The following is a 21,055-nucleotide window of genomic DNA, read 5'->3' on the forward strand; positions in this document are numbered from 1 at the left end:
ATTCAAGCGGTGAGTATCATTTACCTTACCATCTTTACAAAAAATTAATGAACGAATGTTCGCCGAATATCGGGCTCGGCGAACGTTCTTTTGTATATTTTCAAAAGTTGAGCCATTCTGCCTGTTTTTAAAGGCTTAATAAAAAGTGTAAAATTATAAAAGTTGCGAGGCCACGTCGTTAATAAATGAGTGCTACTACCGAAGTATTAAGTTTGAAGATATTATGAAAATGTTATTCTCTGTTTTGATGAAATCTTTTGTTACCTATGTTAGTTAGTTTTACTATTTTAGGCACAATCCCATTGGCGTGTACCAAAGACACACAAAACAAACTTTTAAAAGAGCTGAAATTGTATTATAACTCGTGAGTACGATGCCACAAATAGTAACAATATTCACATTATACAGAATCTATTTATGTATAAAGCTATCTTGTCGATATTAATTTTCTTCATCTTTATGGGTCATGTCTAGGGTATCGAAATACGTACGGTGTAAAGCTGGATTTGTTTCGGATACCTAACGGAGTTTCCTAAATAAAATGCAAACAAAATACGTAGCTACAGATTTAATGGTAACATTTTACAAACATTTTAATTACAGACTTTGTATGTTGCCTTCGCGTTTCTAAAAATTTTATTTAGTATAACGTAACTTAATGAGTTTGGGTTTAGATTTCGTTTTTCTGGAAGTCATTATTTGAATAATACGAAAACAAGTATATAAATAGAAACATTGTATGTTTTTCCTGTAAACCATAGGGTAAGGACCATCATTAGTAAAGTTTAGACACATGGTGAATGTTTATGAACACTTTGTACTTTTAATGGCGGGCGGAGCCAGGAGCAGCGAATAATGTTGAAAGACTCAGACATTTCCGTATTAGAGACGAACACGAGAAATACATAAAGAGTATTTGATGAAAATGTCAATGCTAGGAGAAAGAGGCCATTCATCATGAGGGAGATTCATTATGCAGCGATCTCGCGCTTTTGTCATAATTTAAGGGTAATATCCGCGAAAAGATTGAACCAAGACGAGATGTGGGTCGACATGAGGGTAATGAGGGCTCAGGATTCCAACAGATGTTATGTCTTCTTTCCAGTGTCCTTCGACGACCGCAAATCATCTAACGATAAAAAAAAACTTAGTGCACTATGTCTATGAATAGGAGATATTAAAGAAAAATAATTATAGGGGTTCTATAATAGTATCTAAGTATTCTTAAAAGAAATAAAAGCAAAGTTTATTAGAATATCTGTCTGACTGTATGTTTGCTTACGCATCACAAAAAACTACTGGATACAATTTGAGAACTACAGAGAGACAATTGAAAAAATAAACAAGTATTTTGAAAATATATCTTTATTATTTTTTAAATCAAGGGTTTTTAATACAAGTCTTTAAAACTTAAAATGGAAACTGTAATTCTATTATGCCAACAAAAACATGCTGTAAAAAAGTCTTAAGTTATTACGTAAGTTATTATCATATCGATATTAAAAATATTTTAGGTTTTAAATAAATACACCGACTTGGCCATCGCATGATTAGATAGTTTAGAACTTATATATCACATCATACAACACTACAGGCCATTAACCTGGTTTCTCACCAAAGTCCTTCCGGTGTGGGATGATTTAGGTATCTATAAGAAATTAATGGTTCTGACATTTAAATGGCGAACAAGAGTATTAGTAAATTGGTTGCACTACTCTCTACTTTTTTACGGTAGAAAAACGAAGCTACGAGACTTGGGTTTTTTACAGCATGTTTTAATGGTATCTCACTTATTTTTGTAGTCATAAGTCTGATTTGCATGGAAAGTAGTATTTTTCATATTTCGACATATTTTCCTATAGGAATGTTAGAACATTATTTTTCACTAATACGTTAAAACACAGATTGTGTGTTCGAGTGTAATCTCAGCAATATCCGAGAAAAGATTGAAGTGGTGACGAACACGAGACGCGGGTTGACGTGCGGGTAATAACGGTGCTGCGGGTGCTGGGCGCGGCCGACTCCTGCTAAAGGGTCTTTACACTTGGATATTTTTTATATTTTTCTCCTCAGTCATATTATTATTGAACAGTGAGCTTCGTCATTTTTTTGCAAATTAAGGAAGGAATTTTTATATATTTGATTTCTTCCTAATTAAAAAAAGGTTAAACAAAAAAATTAAACGTTCTATTTATCACTAAATAGCTTCGACCGCATACATTTCTATTGGAAGATTACCTTATACGTGATGAAACGTAGCCTAATTGTCCTATTACGTAATCTCAAATATATGCTTGTCTTTACAAGTTTTAAGATGATTGCTTCAGTTGAAGATTGGCAAAGCGAAAAGTTCGTGATTTTAAATATTATTTTAAAAAATTAAAATTTGTTTATTTGGTAACATTTGTTATACGAAGTTTGTTTATTTTTGCTGTAAAGTGTAGTATGACTAAAATGGATTTATTTAATTTAAATTGTAGTCATATTACTCAAAACGTTAAACAGAAAGTGACGCTACGAAACCAGGGTCAACGTAAAAAAATGCCTTAAAATTTTGAAGATTTGGCGATTTTATAACTGGCCGTCTGCCTCCTTGGAAATGTAGTTGTTGCCTATGAACTGTCTAGGCCCGTAGTACCTATTCTAAGGACGGAACCACAAGGAACCACACGACACATCATACAGAAAAAAATGCCTTATGTAAAAAGTCTTTACAAATATCAAATTTTTAAGCACAAGTGATAAGTGCTTAAGAGAAATTTTAAAGCTTAAGAGAAATTATATTTGATACGTATATTTTTTCTACTTTCGGGACGCTCTGAGTGGAATCACCCCTCGGCACCTCATTGGGATTTCGTAACGTGTATGTCCCCTTTTCTATTTTTCACACCTAGAACATTACCGACGGATTTTCTACCATTATATTGTTATAACACATCGTTTGTATATATAAATATTATTGTTTTACGAGAAATTTATCCTCGTCGATAACTAAAATATTTCTTTTATGTTGTACCGTAAATTTCCTGAAAGAACTTTAAAATGTTAGGATGTTTTTTTTGAAGACGATTAAATTAATAAGAAAAATCTTGCGAGTCTATCGGGAAACAAATCTTGAAAAAATATTTATGAATGTCGAGAACGGAAGTTTCATAGACCGTAATATTTTTAAGAAATTATATATTCCTTTAATTACTCCATTTCTTAAAAATACTTATTATATATGTAATAAATATATTACTTGTACTTCCTACTAATATTTTAAATGCGAAAGTTTGTGAGGAGGCATGTGTGTACGTTTGTTAATCTTTCACCCAAAATCTACAAAATCGATTGTTTTAGAATTTGTAATGTGTACATGGGTAAATTACGAAATTACAAAATGTTTTTCCAATTGTTTTGATTAAACTTTTAATATTCAGTCAGTCACAAAAGTGCAGTGCACTGCAGAATGTTTGTTTTTAAATTTGAATACCGTATTTTAGTTACTTTTCTTTAAATTGCAAATATTGTAAACTCACGTTTTTTTTTCAAATAAACAATCGTTGTTTTTGAAGTATAACGTAATTTCAGTGCATAATTCTCAGAAACCTTATTTTTCTTGCACTTTGTGAAGACACGTATCGCCGAGTTGCTCACAGAGTCCCCTGAGTACTTGCTATGATGGCACCAGTAAAACTTTTATTTCACACTCATGCCTCGTTCAGGCGTAAATTATCTAAGAATTTTCTTTTATCAAACTACCCTTTAAAATAAAGTAATTTTTTATATATTTATATCTTTTGAATCTTGTCTGCTAGTGGTGGCAAGCTTCAAAATATATAGAAGAAACATATATTTAAATAATTTTATTATTTAGAAGGAACTTTAGTTCGTAGCCTGACTAGAAGAGTTTGTGCTAAGACCTGTTAATATATATTTAGTTACTAGCTTTTGCCCGTGGCTGAACGCACGCGTGAATTTAAGTTCTTAAAAGGAATCGAAGTAAAATTTCAATTCTTTTATTCGCGTATTCTTATATACGCGTATTCTAAAACTGGTAAAATTTATTTATTACTATGATTCAAATTAGAATTGTTAATATTACTCGATATTTTGATTAGATGGATATGTAAAAACAAAATAAACAGAAATTAGGTATAATTGGACTAATCAAATGGATTCGCTTTGATTAAATTTAGCTACAAAAGGTAATGGGGATATAAAATTGATCCTTTATCCAGGAAAGTCAGAGCAAAGCTTAGTTACCAGTTACTTTATATAAGGGATTAAAACCAGGACGCGGGAAATTTGCTATTGCCAATGAATGTAAAAGTACAGTAACATTAATTAATTATTTTACGATTTGTAGCATGTGGTGCCAGACGATTAAGGGACACATAGCTGATAGGCAATAAAAGCATTTCTCAAAGGGGGTTGACGTCAGGCAAGCGGCGGTTGTAATATCACCGCCGAATTTAAAATGTTATTTTTCTTTTATATTAGATACGCGGGTAAAATATAAACTAAAATAACGCGTAGGGTAGATTTAATCACGAAATTCCCACTGGAGCGAAACCCCGGGGCGCAGCTAGTATAATATAGTTATGACACTCCTCAAATTCTACTCGTATGATTATGAAGAAAATAATAATTTTCTAACATATAGGTATTACTCATGAAACATTCCTTGCAATATCGTGCGACATCGTACCCATGATAATACTAAATACCATTTGTAATCGCGAAAATTGGAAGCAACATGACTTGGAATCGGGCCAAATGTACATAGTTTTTCTGCCTGTCAGTTTATAGCTCTATTCAACACATAATTTATCATACATTATTGAATACTTATCCAAGTGAATGCTACTGAAATTTCGAATCCGAATAACGAGTTTATAATCATCAGGATCACAAATTCAGACAGCATTATTGAGAAGATAGTTCTAGAAAATTTTAAGAAAGTCGTCAGATGTTTGGAGTTGCCTTAGTACTTCGTCGCAGCGCACTAACTTCAGAGTCTTTTTGCAGCATCTGCCAAATTCGAATCGAAAAGTTTTTCTTTATCTTATAAAGTCCAGCGCAGTCGATCGGCAAGCTTAGTAAATATTTTGATAGGTAGATAAACTGAAATAGTTGGTTTTTTAAACTACTCTAGAATGTGGTAAAGAGAAATGATGCTGGAAATATACTAACTAAACTCAACTACACAACAAATAAGTAACAATACACCTTCATAATTTAAGAAAACCTTAAACGTCGTGAAATTGGCGGCGGTGAAAGCAAAAATGTGTGGTTATCCAAAAATTTTGTACAAATCGTAAGCAAAGAAGCAGTTTCTTTTTTTTGGAACGAAAATTATCTGCGGCAGTGCAGAGCGGCAAGTCGGCGGAATTCCGGCCTTGCTGGTAGTTGGACGTGATTCCTACAGTCATGATTACGTCTTTTCTTATATTGTGTACGATGAATGCGCGGCCGGCCGTCGAGTCAATTGGAGCAGTTCGTGACTGGCTGCAAATTTGTCAATGACGTTCTTCGAACTGTAGCGTAAACAATTGAAATTTCTATAGTTAATTGAATGTTCTTAAAATTACAAATGATTATTATGTATGTCATAGATAAATCCATAGGTCGCTTTACGCGTGCATTTTCTAAACTAAGTATGTGCATATTTTCCTACATTTGTTTTGTTTTACTTCTTCTTAGCGAGTCGACTCAGCTAAATTTATGTTGACCAATATCAATACATTATTGTGTTACTAATTTCATTTAAAAGTTTGAAGATTAATTAATAAGACGCACGAAAAATTAAAACTACACCGTGCTCCTCCGCCACTCTTTGCATTCTATTTACGAGAACGTGCCATACTCAACATGGATTTTGATGAGAAAAGTGCCAACGCATTCGCATCGGGGGAGGAAAGTATTCTTGTTCTAAAGCAGTTTTATAACCCTGGTCTGATTTTGTCGTATGTCGATTGTGTCACATCAAGAAGTGAAGGAGTTAGTTTTAGAAAGAGAATAATGATCTCCAGCGACAAGGGCCTCTTTCCTCACTAAGAAGTGAGGAATGAGGCCCTTGTCGCTTAAGCCGGACATACAAGAGTATGTCCGGCTTTAATATGGATGGATTATAAAGCAAGTTCCCACAATAATAAATTTATTTGGTAACACAAAGACACAGTACTTAGAGTTTGAAAAACATTAAAATCAATTAAACAACTAAATAATTAGCTTTTTCTATATATTTTGTATTATATAGTCGATTGTCATCCTAAATAAAATAAAACTTTATGTAAGTAAATAAGTTTATTAGAGAGATACAAGTAACAGGGTACTAGAGTGAATAAATGTCTTTTGGGACAATCTCAGACCCTCGTAACCTTGTTCCTTTGAATGACACGTTAATCCAAGGAGCCCAGCTGGTCATCTAATGATACCTTGGAGACTTAAGGCTGAGTATATTAATATATTCTTACATTTTAATTACTAGTATAATCATAAGTAAGTTATGGATATTGTTCGGTAGAAATTAAAAGTTGGAGATCGTTCTTTACAATTGAACAATTCTCATTAAAAAATCTAAACATTTTATATTATAATTTAATTTTTTAAAAGTATATTCTTACTTTAGTCACATTACTTTAATCTACACGTTAAAAACTAACGTTAAAAATGATTTCTAATTTTATCTGACCACGTACATTATTAAATGCCGATTACACTTTATAAGGATCGTTTTCAAATAATTCCAGTGAAAATACATTTTAACATTTACAGTTTTTCGGTCAATTTGTCCCGCAAAGCGAATGATGATTATTAAATGTCAAGTGTGTTTTGCGGACCAGTAGGAAGGATTGGAGTTAGCATGAGATTTTTAGGTATGAAAAACTAAAAGCGCCACTGTCTTTTTCGTGTTAATTTTCAGGTAGGTAATACTAAACTCACCGTGTGCACTCGACGTTCTCGTAATTGCCTTGAGTTGTGGATATGATAAACGTCTTATTCAGCGGGATTATGTAAGTACAATCGACAGTACATCAAACTTTCCAAAAATTTTATCCCTATTTGGTAATAGGGATATGCTTTGCTATACTACTTTACTATATATACTATGCTTACATAGTATCTATAGTATATTCCTCGAAGCGTAATATTTTTGTGCGGTCGAACGTATATACTCATTAGAAATTAAGTCCGATAAACATTATAATGTATGTCTTTTACTAAGGAACATAATAGTGGAATTATTAAATGTATGGTTTTATTCATATGTTGGTCCAGGAAAATAGCGTCTTCTCGACGGTTTTTCAGCTCTAAAGAGCTATTTAAAATTAATATAATATATCGACAGTTATTTTCATTAAAAACTCAGTGAAATAACAGGTAATCATTACATATAATCGAACAGTAGAAAAAACATTCCTGTACTCGTATATTGAATAAATTGGCATCAGAGTCAATGCAACAGAGTAAGAATTTGAAAAAAAACATCTGTCCGTTTGTCTGTACGTCTGATTGTTTGTCTGTTTGTACACGCTATCTTCGGAACTACTGGACGGATTTGTATGAATTTTTTTCTGTATATATTTATTTGGTTACTAGGTCAAGTGTAATGGAATTAACTATTAGTAACCAAGTATTAGTGTTACAAATAATAATACAATGCGTAACACGAATACCGCTTCGTGTACTTACTAATATAATAGTACAATATAATTTATTTCCCAGAATGTTCACATTATAGGTAAGATTAATTTCGAGAATATAAGTTCGGTCACACGTTCATACTTTCCACACATCATTATCTATGAAATTAAACTGAGCGGCATGAATTCGCGCGGTAGTAATAAAATTCATTATGGCGGATACCCGTTAAAGCGGGTTAGAAACGGAACACCCGGATTTTATACATTAAATTCTCTGAATAAATTGAAAGTCGATAAAATCTCACCTTTAGATCCCACTAACTTATATTGAATGAAACTGCAATGCATAAATTTCTTTGAAAAAACACCGATTCGAACCGGTAATAAATCTGAACCCATAATTGCAAAATGCAATAACTATAGTATACCTATATTATTTTATAAATGGCTATACAATTTATCGAAAATACTTTTTGTCTTAATTAGGCGCGGCCAATTTAGCTCAGAGATAGACGAAACCTATGGACAAAACGTAGATACAGGCATAGCATGGGCTACTTTTCTATTATGGTATTATATATACCAGAGCGAAGCCGGGATGACCGCTAATCTATGATCATTTCATTAAAACCATAGCCCTGTAACAGGCATTAGCAACAAACACCGCAACGTTTCATATTGCAAGTGTAGAACGTGTTATCCAAATTCTGAACTTAAACATCGGGCTATTGCAGTGCGATTACAAAAGCGCTTACTCGGCTGACTTGAAACCGTGGCTTGTTTTATTCGCAGGTTCAGTAAATCCATCCTATTTTGTTGCTATATCCATCCTTTCTGTTGCCACAATGATGGTGGATCCTACAATGGCGAAGCTATTGTTGCGTATATCAAGTTTGGCGATTAGGGAGATTCGCACGTCTACTTCGATGTCATATCCTCAAGTTTTGAGCCTTAATTCATAGTGATGATTCGAAATTTTATTGTCTGGCGTGTTAGTTGGAACTATAAGTGACTCAGCGGAACTGATACTAATGATTTAAATTTTGTTTGATGGAAATTATTTAGCTATTTGAAGATAGATTTTATACAACATTTAGTATTTTAGTTTAATTTCCTAGTGTGACATTACGTGTTAAGTATTTTAGTGTTATAGAATTTTAGAAAATAATTTTATGACTGTGCTTTGTGTTAGATATAATTTGATAATTTTACATCTGTAATCCTTTTAACAAATTTCCCTGTAGAGGGGAAATTTGTTTTGAAATACATTTATGATTATTACTTTCTGACCTCAATATAATAATCCAATTAAGAACCTTTTATGTAATCTGGAAGAGGAATACTGTAAAAAAGTTTTTTAACTCTCTCATCAAAATGAGGTTTGCATTTTAACAAAGGAATACGGAAGGAGCGAGGCAACGAGAACACCCATTAGAATGCAAAAGGCATTCGAGAAATAGACAAGAAGTCATCGCGATAGCGCTATGCCGTTATTGCCTTCTCAGAGTAGAGTAACTACAAACTGCGGAAAATATTTTATTTATTATTGTTATCTCTCATCCTCACGTTAATTTGAAATTAGGTTAACTTAACTCTAGTTCTCTCTCTCTTTTTTTACAGCGTGTACACTGGCGTCAGATTTTATTTAAGTCATCTACAGGCAATTGCCATGGAGTTTACGATTACGTACCGCCACGTCGTGGCTCGTTGTCGCATCCGCGTAAAAAATAAATATGGCTTGGCCGTTTTGCTACCGTCACGTAGATTTCATAGGCATTCGTTGTCTTATTTCTAGAGTAACGAGACGGCCAAACTACACGTTTTGACTAGAATGTAGAGTATGTGATGTTAGGTCTGGTAAGGTTAGAGCGCATATATCAAGAATAGTGGCTCTACATGAGATCTGAACACTTTTTCATACATTTTGACTAAAGTGTAGAGTTTATGAAGCAAACTAGACACGTCTTGGCAACATTTATACATGAAAATGTTTTTGGTGGCATATTATTAACATAATACGCCAAACTATAGGTCACAAGACAATTTTACTTAAATAAATTACATAGTACGGATAGTAGGAAGCGCGGGCTCTATAGACTACTAATACAGATACTTCAAAATTCCTTTTGTGGCACCCAGAATTCTCTAACATGCCACACGTCAATGTTCGGTCACTACATTATAGTAGTGTCCTATATAGTGTCCTATGTATTCGTATCTGGCAAACAATTGCCCTAATGCATACATATGTGTGCATTAGTGTTATAATATAAAGAAATTATAATATTTTATAAAGCAAAGTCTTCTACCGCATCTGTATGTTCGTAATAAACTCAAAAACTACTGAACGGATTTTCATGCGGTTTTCAGCATAGCGGTTCCGGAGGAAGGTTTAGGGGTATAATTTATTATGTTTTCACCCGAGCGAAGCCGGGACGGGCCGCTAGACTCAAATAAAAAAATGCGCAACTGAGTTTATTTATTAAACTTAATCTTATTTATACTTAACTAGTTTAAATGATATTTGTCAATATAAGTTTTCGGGTAAGTGGCACATTTTTATTTTGATGACTACTCGATGGCCCATAAATTATTAGAAACAACAGTGAACGTTACTGTCATAATGACAAAAAATTTCAAACATACTACAAAACTAAAAACACACATATACTTAATGATACTCTAATGAGACGTGCGATTGAGTAATATCTTAGCGAAAATAGCTATGTTTGGTTGACGACTACCTTAATTATTTCGTTTATTTTGGCTTCATGATAAAAATTATCTACTTATTTTTTACGTTATTTCAGTTTATTTCTATTTTTCTTTATTGATTTTCCAATGATTTATCTAATTGATCTCAATTATATCTGTTTTATCTAGATCATACATATTTTTTTCAATTTTCTGACCTTGTTGTCTACCCTATTCACATACTAACAAAAATATAGTCGTAATAGGGTCTCCACTCAAGAACGTATAAAACTTCAAGGTTAAAGGGACAAATGTGATATATCAAAAGGAGACATATTCAAACATTATCTTGAAAGTAATTTATAAGCAGTCTTTGTATAGAGAGAAATAGTTGATATACATAAAGAAATCGAACTCAATATGTGCTCCATTATCGTTCAAAATATTTTGGAAATATAATTCCAAGTACGGTAAGAGTGATTAAATGAACATGACTAATAATTGTATACAAATCTGACTCATACATAGTATTTTTCATCGACGACCAAGTGGTGGTCGATCAGATTCACCGGAAGCAAGTGCTTCTGGTGAATCTGAAAGAAAAACATTGTGAGGAAACCTGCAAACTAGTTGATTATTATTGTGATTGTTGATTAACTTGTGTGTGAAATGGAGAAGGCAATGACAAACCACTCCATTAAAGTTGTTGTGTGTGTTTCATTCCACGTAATTACCACGACCCACCCTCAGTCATGAGGAATACGACTATGAAGAGAACCGACACAGCTAGGTTTGTTATCTGTATGTTTTTTTTATTGCGGGGGACTACCGAACCCCTATACCCCGTCCTGCTGTCCGACTTGAATCTTTAACCTGTTGTACTAAAACCTTGGTACTTTTACCAACCTGTGTAGAGAATTATTAACAATCAATACATATAATAAAACAGTAAGAAAAGTGTTTCTGTACATTGAAGATATTTAAATAAAAAAAAATTGAGATCGATGGAGAATCAGTAATAGAATAAGAATTTTAAAAAAAGCCTGTCTGCTTGTCTGTTTGTCTGCACTCGCTAATCTCTGGATCTACTGGACGGATTTGAATGAAACTTTTTTATAGCTCTAAAGCCTGGTCAACATATAGGGTACAGGTAAATGATTTTGAAAACTGAAACACCAGATGGAGTACTATGATGGTACAGCTAAACTATAGGAAACATAGAAATGACGCTCTAATAAAAGTTGTTCAGTCTGATGAGCATTTTCTGTTGAGGTATAAAAATCGAAGATCTGGAACACCTGAAGAAGAGTCATAATAGTTCAGCTAAACTATAGAAAATATACTTTTTCAGTCTGATTAGCATCTTCTGTATGTATAGGTATTACGTTACATTTGTCTGTACAACTAAATTTCTCTAATAATTTTGACTTACCAAAAATTGTTCAGCAAAGCGAACGAAGTCGCAGGCATCAGCTAGTAACCAATAAAAGTAATTAATTTCAATCGATTATTAATATTTACCAACTCACGTGGTTATTTTTAATAATGTAAAATTATTAATAATTTTTAATTGATCAAACTTACCGTGACATATACATTATACATATATTGATAATTTAGAGGTAATAATTCTATTTTATTGAGTTGTACACCTGGTTGACACAGAAATTGCTTTTATCAAATGTCATATTTCATATTTGCGATAAAATTTCGTCTTTTTCCCGTATTTCTACTTTAATCTTGAGTCATGCCCATGCAATGGTGAGGAATTTAAAACTGCTAACGACTAACGACTGATATTCGACAGGGGACTGTAATCGACGCCGATAATGATGACTTCAGTAAACGATGATCTTGCAGAATCGTCCCAGTATTAAAAGCAAACGACTTTTATATACCTATCATATTCACAGACTAGCTGATGCCCGCGACTTCGATCGCGTGGCCGAACAATTTTTGGTACGGAGTCAAAAATTAGAATTATTAAATTAGAGATGACTAAAATATATATTTCCTGTAGGTTAGCTGGACCATTAAGATTCTGTTACAGGCGTTCCAGATCTTCGATTTTTATACTTCAAAAAATGCTTATGAAAAGACACACAGACACACAGACACACAGACACACAGACACACAGACACACAGACACACAGACACACAGACACACAGACACACAGACACACAGACACACAGACACACAGACACACAGACACACAGACACACAGACACACAGACACACAGACACACAGACACACAGACACACAGACACACAGACACACAGACACACAGACACACAGACACACAGACACACAGACACACAGACACACAGACACACAGACACACAGACACACAGACACACAGACACACAGACACACAGACACACAGACACACAGACACACAGACACACAGACACACAGACACACAGACACACAGACACACAATTTAAGAATCAATCATCATATCTGCTAGAAAAGTGCTTGACAGACAGTTTACAAATGGCTGAGCGCATATTCTCCCAATATAGGATAAGAACACTATCGATTAAATTCTCTTTCATTTCAAACATAAAACATCTAAATCTATCTAAATCAGTTTGGCTGCTACGATACCGTAGACATACATACATACAATTACATGTTTATGTACGTTAAACTTATACCTCCTGTCGTCAGGAGTTAAAACAGATAAAGCTTGATCGAAATTGAAACTAATGTTAATAAATTAACTTGAAAAAGATTAGGGAATCCAATCCTACGACTCTAGCTGAGCTCTGGGGCTCAGCCCCCGTGAAAATTTCAGAATTAAATATACCCTTTCTCTGGCCTTAAAGTTTGTTGAAATCCGCCCTGTATATATTTTACTAACATCCGTGTACACTCACACGCACACAAAACAATATAAAAATTATCTCTTTGAGTGACGATCACTCAAAAATATACTTTAGTGAAAATTTTTTTATATGTATTTTTACATTGATTGTATAACAATTAGTGTAATTTTTATATATATTTCTTTCATCTATGTATACATATATTCATCGAATCCCGATTGTTGTACATATGGATTACAAATAATAAACTGAATTGTAGAAATGTACTACATAGATAAATAATTATTGAATATTTTTTTTACCTACCTTGAACTGAGAGTACCAGTAGGTACTATCAGTTCATTTGATGTAAATAATATAAAGAGCAGCTTTAATGTTTTTGTGAATGAAATTTTATAACCCACAGTTAACTGTGGGTTATAAAATCCTTCATTGTCGACAATAAATCGTAATTATTGGTTAATTTGAGCAACATTCGCTATTTTTGTGGTTTGGGGTTTATTTGCACAATAGCAAGTTTGTATTCATCTTTTTTCAAACGAATTACTATACATAATAATATCAATTACCTATTTATTAATACGAGTGTTCTAGTAAATCATAATCGTGATTTCAAATAAAGTAAAAAAATTTTAATTTTTTAAACTGGTATCCTGGCTACCACTCTTTTGATTTTCCATATACAACTAAACTGTCTCATGATAATTTTTCGAACAATTAATAAGAGCAGTGGAATATACATATGAAATATTTAAAGACATGATTTCTAAATATTTTATAAACGTATTAGTAGAAATGCCATGATTTTAGGGCTCGGCCGTTTAGTTCTACGAACGGTCTACTTCCCCGATCAGTCTACTCGTCCAAACGGTCTACCCCAGTCTACTTGTTGGCATATATCACGTCGCTTTCTCAGTTTCGAGCGCAGTGGCCGCGTTGTCATTACAATTTTTCAAACATTAACAAAGATAACAAAGACAAAAATTTAGTTTTACTATCTGACTTTAATATAATTAATCTGTACTAAGCTAATATCAACATTATGAATGATAAATTTTTCATAAGATTGCTTCATTACAATATTTATGGATCGTAACGATAGCTCGGCCACAGCGGTCGAAACACTCTGAGAAATGCCCCGGGCTTTGGGCTTTGGCCGAGAAAAAAAAACAAGAGGAATGAAAAATATGTTGGTAACTATAAGTTTATCATATTAATTGATTATCGTCTCAAAGACAAAGACAAAGATTATTTATTTGCAAAAACGTGAGTTTACATTTTTTAATATAATATTAAACTAAGACGTCAATAGTCCTAAACGCAAAGAGGAATCCAAGATACATTTTAATTTTGGGTTCAATAATAAGAGTGCGTATTCAAATTTGTGTCCCATACAGATAGACTTTGATGTGACAGATTCAGTGAAGAGGGTAGTAGGGTATCGGCCGATCTTTGTTCGACCCGATATCCACTTTATTTTCGTTCCTCTGATATCACACATCTTATGAACATAATTGCTTTTATTTATTTAGGTATTATATCAAATAGGTTTCAATTTTCATATGTTCGAAGGTCTTTCAGTACAAAAGTAGTAACTTCGCGAGTTTTCTAGAAATCAACTTTTAGTTGATATCTCCATCTCTTAGTCAATGTTTATAAAAACAGATATAGTTTGAGTAAATTAATGATGAATTAAAATTTACTCTACCAATTTCGCTGACAAATTTCATTGATTTTGTAAAATTTTAACGTATAAGTCCCAAATAACTGAATAGATTGACATAAAATTTGCATGTAGTAACTTATCTTCGACCGTTACAGCATATAATTTCAACATTTTTAAGAAGTACCGTTATTTGTCTCGGATAGGTTAAAAGATTTCAATGCAATATATTACGAGAAAAATGGTCACGTAATAATGCCATAAAACGAGATTTGAGTGATAGGACACCATAAGAAATGATTTTATACGATGAGTGTGGGTTTGAAATAAAGAATTATCCAAAATAATAATCCATTTTATATTAAATCTACATATTTTTTTACGATTGAGGTTGTGTACAGTAAGTAGCACATATTGCTGCTGACTTTATGCTACTTAAATTCGTTGCAAATTAGATTCTATTGTCGCGGCATAAAGATTCATGCAAAATAACTCGATATGCAGTCGACTGTTATACAGCCATGTTGAGAAAGTAGATCAAAACAATCTTTTACATGTAAAATAAAAAGCCGGTTTTTATTCAGCCACTTGAATTGCACTTTGTTTTTATACCCTGAATGCCTCTTACATCCACCTCGGCAACATCTGCATCGCCCGGAATCCTGACTACGACATCCGTACTTACTTTTTACGACGTTTTTATTTTCCGCCAGATACTATTCTAGCTTTTAATACTATCTGGTATTAAACTTTGGCTTCATGATAATTTTTGTTTACCCACTTCAGAAAGGATAACGTTTTCCGTTAAAATGGCAAAAATATCTTCTAGCTTTATTTCCGTTATAATGTTAGATTAACATACAGTTTGTGGTATTTGGTATTACAGTTACTATACTTCATTAAAGAGGTTGAAAAAAAGAACAAGTTTACAATTACCTAACTTTTAAGAGACAATTACATCAGTCAACTTTGATGTTAACTTTAATGTAACATAAAACAGAAACGAAAATGTTGTATATAATCCACATACGTTACATGTACTTAAATGGATTTTACGGGTTACTAAAGTGCTCTTTCGCCGAAGGTGAGTTTGACTCGAAATGAATTTCATGCCACTTCCGATAGCTCTCGTAAAATAAAATTCTTTCCACTTCTTTTAGACAAAACAGTCAAATTTTATTTTATTCCTGCAGTAATTAAAGCGTGCTTCGCAAATTAATGTCGATATATTATATTGAATAATTTACTGTTTAATTATTAAAATTACGTCTTTTACATGTCATATGTTTTATGTTTATGTATAATGCGGTAGTGAAGCAGAACATAAATCATGTACGTATCATAATCTATAAACGTAATAATTACAAAAAATAAGAAAATGGTAATAAAATTCAATTAAAATATATCTCAATTGATTCTTGTATTGCACTGATACTTGTATTAAGGGATATTTAATTGCAAATACTTTTTAAAGGAAAATTTGTTTGCTCCGAGACCGATATAATAGATAAATATATATATTTACACCACAAACATCATGTCCCACTCGACAGCGTAGTGTTCAATCAGAGGGACACGGCGCGAATACAGATCAATCTCATTATTGTAAGCTCTGCTACATTACAGCACCAGTAATTCACCAATTTCGGTATGTTTCCATTGCATGCGAAAAAACTGAAATGCATATAATTTACATAATAAGGATCAAATAACGCAATATATGTAAATACTTTCTTCAGGGATTTGTTGATGTTAGTTACGCGTATATTCAATACAGTCGACAGCATAAGTAACTTATCCAAACTCGTTGCAATTTGCCTCATTTATGTCAGTACAAAGGTCCGTGTACGGCAATTACGGCAAGTACGGAATTTATTAATAACAAAAATTTTGGCTAAACTTAGGTATATTAGGGTTCAAGGTTTTACCGTTTACCGTAACATATACTGTAACAAATTGACAATATATACAAAAATAGGAACGTTCTTGACATTAGTAACAGTTGAAAATTTCACACAAAATTAACATTCCAGACGACGACACGTTTTAAAAACTCTCCTTTTTGTACCAGAAATAAAGGCATAACGTTTACCCGTTTTAATACTTTCTCACTGAGGAATAATAATGAGGGGTTAATATCTTTTTACGCCATTTCGAAAGCTACGATTGGCTATTTACTTGGAACTTCTTTTAATGTCTATTCGAAGATTCATCCAATAACAGAACATTGGTGAAAGAACTTTCTAAAAGGTATCTTAGCATTTTGTAAAGTATTTTTGAACGAAACATTAAAATATATTTTTTTAACAAAATGTTTTACAAAGCCTGTGGCTATCTCATCTATGATTCAACAATAGCTATCCTTGCGATTGAAATTTAAAGTAGATACCTAGATCTTGTTGAGATATTCTAAATACGTAATATCGATTGAAACAGTCATTTAAATATTCCAAGACGCGAAATGGTCGAGGGCTAGGAAATTGGGACGTCAAGATTCTCGCGACGTTGACCGAGCTAATTTTGTCACGGTAAAATCTCGAGAAGATTCGCACTTGAATCCTTTAATTTCGACCTGATCTTGACCCTCTGATCATCACTTATACTTTTTACTTCTTCTAGCCTGTGGAGCTCTGGACCCCGTAGTATTTTGAAATTAAATTTTTAAGCTTAGTGAACCTGTGGACCAAATTTTCCCGGATAAATTATTATATTATTTTTATAATCGGATATTATAGAAACCATAGCTAAACTAAATCTTTAACAACTTATTCTTTATCTATATAGCTTGGTTTATACAGTTAAGCTAATGCACGATCAAATAATATATATTATAACCTAAATTTTAGAATCCAGCACTGATTTTTGATATATAATACATACTCAGATAACAGCGCTAAAAGCCCAAGATACTCAACCAATTTATTTCCGTAACAAACACCCAACAACACAATATGTTTGGCCGGGAGTAAAGTTCTTACAGGAAGGCCTTACAAAAAGTTGATCGCTTGATTGATGGTCCTCGCGGCATAAGTGGCGAAAGAAAACCGAGCGGCTTGCGCCCGCCATATTAGTTAGCGTAATTGTTTGTCTTCAATTTTTCTTCATTTATTTTTAATCTTATTATCAAACCCTGCAATGCTTAATTTGGTTAAATATATTATTTTATTTAGCTTAAGTTAAACATTATGTAAAAACATGTTTAAAGACGAAAAATAAAATAGCTGTACCTATTTTCTGTTTCTGTTTTTAAACAAACTTTAAAGCAGTTCCATTTTCAGTATTCAAAACGGTTTTCTTCACATAGCAATTTGTACTAAATCATAATTTTAAGATCATAGGAGTAACAGCTTACCATCATGGGAGTCGTATATGTAGATGACGTTTTTCCATCCGTAATAAGTGACGGTGTCAATGACGGCTCGGTGATAGTCCGGGCGCAAGCTCACTGCGTAGTCCACGAAGCCTGAAGATGGGGGAATAACCTGCATATAAAAAAATAAATTATTAAATTTTATACCAGTGTTTGCAATCACATACTCGAAAAAAAATTAAGAAGAAATTTAAGATCTGGCATGATTTTTGCGATACAGCTCTGGTGTTGTACCTTATGTAATTACAAGTAAGCTATTTTCCTATTAAATAAAATTTTCATAGAAATCATAACAAGATTAGTAAAAATTGTAACGATCATTCATTAGGTCATTTTCACATAGAATATCACGTCCGAAAACGGTAGATTTATTATAATTATTCCATGTGTAATAACTATAAGTATACATAGGTCAATATTTTATATATCATAAAATAAAATTATACAGCGAGAAACTGCAGAGCTCAGTGGAACCACAATTAAATTTGCGGTTTTCAAACTCAGTCATCCACGGATCGGTCCAATCGTTTTCGACTGATCCATATTTGATCCCTGTAAAACGAGACGGATACGGAAAAATCTGGAAATACTTAGTTCTACCGTAGGTCTTTGGACGCGACCTATTAAATATGTATTGATCAGAGGGATTCCTGTTTATTCGTAGTCATGAAAACAATTTATGTCTTCACTGTCTTCCACGATCAAGAAAAAATAAATTAATGCGCCAGCAAAGTACAAGTACTTTGCTTTACAACAACAACAACAACAATCATGCGATTTTCGTATGGGATGGGCTAGAAACCTGTCACATCTATAAGCCCACCAGGTGAGTCTTGGCTCTGTCTACGCCGTAAGGTATAATTACGTGATACTGTATAATTTACTTCTTTTTTATTTTATTTATTTCCATAAAAATACCTTAAAATAACATAAAAGATGTACAAAACCCTTGACAGTTTTATACGTACATCTGAACTTAGTCTCTTAGTTTGAGCAGTCGACTAAAATCACAATTAAAGCGCCCGTGTTTATTGAGGTTATATAAATATTAAATATTTATTATTCCAGTACTCTAATTTTTAAATATAATGGTACTATGTAATACGATTTTTATTTTTCGTGTCCAGAGTTTTTTACTTTCAAATAAATTTTGTTAGTTTAATTTATTTGTTGTCAATAGAATGTTTGACAAACAATCCTTTTTCGAACAAAGAGCTTTAACTTATGTTTCATGGCTTTATTAAATAAGTCTCAAAGAGATTTTCGCCATCTGTACTTTGTATAATTGTTATAAATAAACCCTTTCAGTAAAAGGTCAAGTTTGCAGGTCTTTGCAAGATAATTCCGTTTTCGAAGTAACCAGACCTTTGTCCGCATTTTTTACCATTTCATTTCTTGCTTTTTTCGCAAAAGATTAATGTGCTAAGTTCTTTCTAATTAAGATATAATGTAAAATAAGTAATTTTATATAAATTTATATATAAATATAAAGTAGAGCTTCTTGTCATTTCAAGATGTTCGAGCGGTATGAACATCGACTCACAGAAGTATTCCACATCATTCCAAAAAAGTCCTGATATTACTCTGTTTAGACACATATCTTGGCGATGTTTTCTCCTCAATAAGCCTTTCCAGGGCTTGTCTCAATTTTAATTTCTGACTAGCTTACTTAATATTTAACAAACATTTTTGTTTCGGAAAAAAATCCAAAAAAATATTCTGTTGTAGTAACTATGTAGTCAATTGTATGGAACTAATTTTTGATTTAATATGAACTTTGTGACATCTTTTGTGTAAGTACATATTTTTTCCAAACGGTTCTTTTTTCAAAATGGTTTTTAACAATTTTTAAAAAGTTAATAACTGATATTATCCTAAGTTGAATAAAATTTTCGAATTTGAATGTGTTACCTTCTCCGGGAACCAAGGCGTGACGAAGGGCATCTGGAAGGTGTTCGTGTAGGAGTGCAGCGTGTCGAAGGAATCCGGGGTCACTGCCCCCATCATGGCTACCACGCCACGTGCGAACTGATTGCAAACTGCAACAGAAGGAACATGTTCTAGATATTTGGATATTACCGTGTTGTTTTATAATTCCATATGTTACTCACAAAACTGAGTAGGTACTTTATTATGTACAGTTTAATATTAAAAATAATAAAATTAAAGAAAGGCCAAATTTATACATTGGATATTTTTTTAAAATTCTTCATGGAATATACTTAGTTACTGATATAGATGACGAACCAAAATATAGTTTTAGAAATTTTTGTCTGTCTGTCTGTCTGTCTGTCTGAACGCGCATCACTCGAAATCTACTGGACCTATTTGCTTGAAATTTGGTATGTACGTACCTTATATACCGGGTTAACATCTTAGATACATTTTATCCCGATAAATGGTCAGGTTCCCGTAGGAAAATTGAAAAACTAATTACGAATCAAAAATTCCTCCGAATCCCGAGTTAATATTTATTCTCATAGACATTTCACCCCGGAAAATGAAGGAGGGTCCTAAAGGAAAACCTTTGTAGAAGCTAAACCTTTGTAGAAAGGTGCAAACAGAATATAAACCATTTTTTTATCGATGAAAGTCATATATGGATGGATAGATATAATTGGAAGGTCAATTTACAGTTTACAATACCAGACGCATATCCTATGCATTTCTAATTATGGCCATATACAAAAAAGGCTTTTTATGTTACAGTTTATTATTGTCAAATTGTGTACGACTAGTTTCAGTAGGATTATAATAGGATTACCATTGGATGGGGTCCGAAGAAACGGGGAATTCCATTTCAATAAAATATACGGATCTATGCTCATTTGTCAAGAAAGAAAAATTAATGGATTGAAGTGGAGGA

The 21,055-nt window shown here is 32.8% G+C and overlaps 1 protein-coding gene across 1 annotated transcript in view; it reads right to left on the reverse strand.

Annotated features, from left to right (window-relative positions):
• LOC128682762 (glutamate receptor 1-like) overlaps nucleotides 1–21,055 on the reverse strand; it is a 146,669-nt gene that overhangs the window by 23,507 nt on the left and 102,107 nt on the right. Inside the window, exons 3-4 of the mRNA XM_053767580.1 lie at nucleotides 20,101–20,228; nucleotides 18,172–18,301 (exon numbers count right to left, since the gene is read on the reverse strand). Coding sequence (XP_053623555.1) covers nucleotides 18,172–18,301; nucleotides 20,101–20,228 — 258 coding nt within the window. The remainder of the gene's footprint in view (nucleotides 1–18,171; nucleotides 18,302–20,100; nucleotides 20,229–21,055) is intronic.

Source organism: Plodia interpunctella, chromosome Z (assembly GCF_027563975.2).
Source record: "Plodia interpunctella isolate USDA-ARS_2022_Savannah chromosome Z, ilPloInte3.2, whole genome shotgun sequence".
NCBI classification, from domain to species: Eukaryota; Metazoa; Arthropoda; class Insecta; order Lepidoptera; family Pyralidae; genus Plodia; species Plodia interpunctella.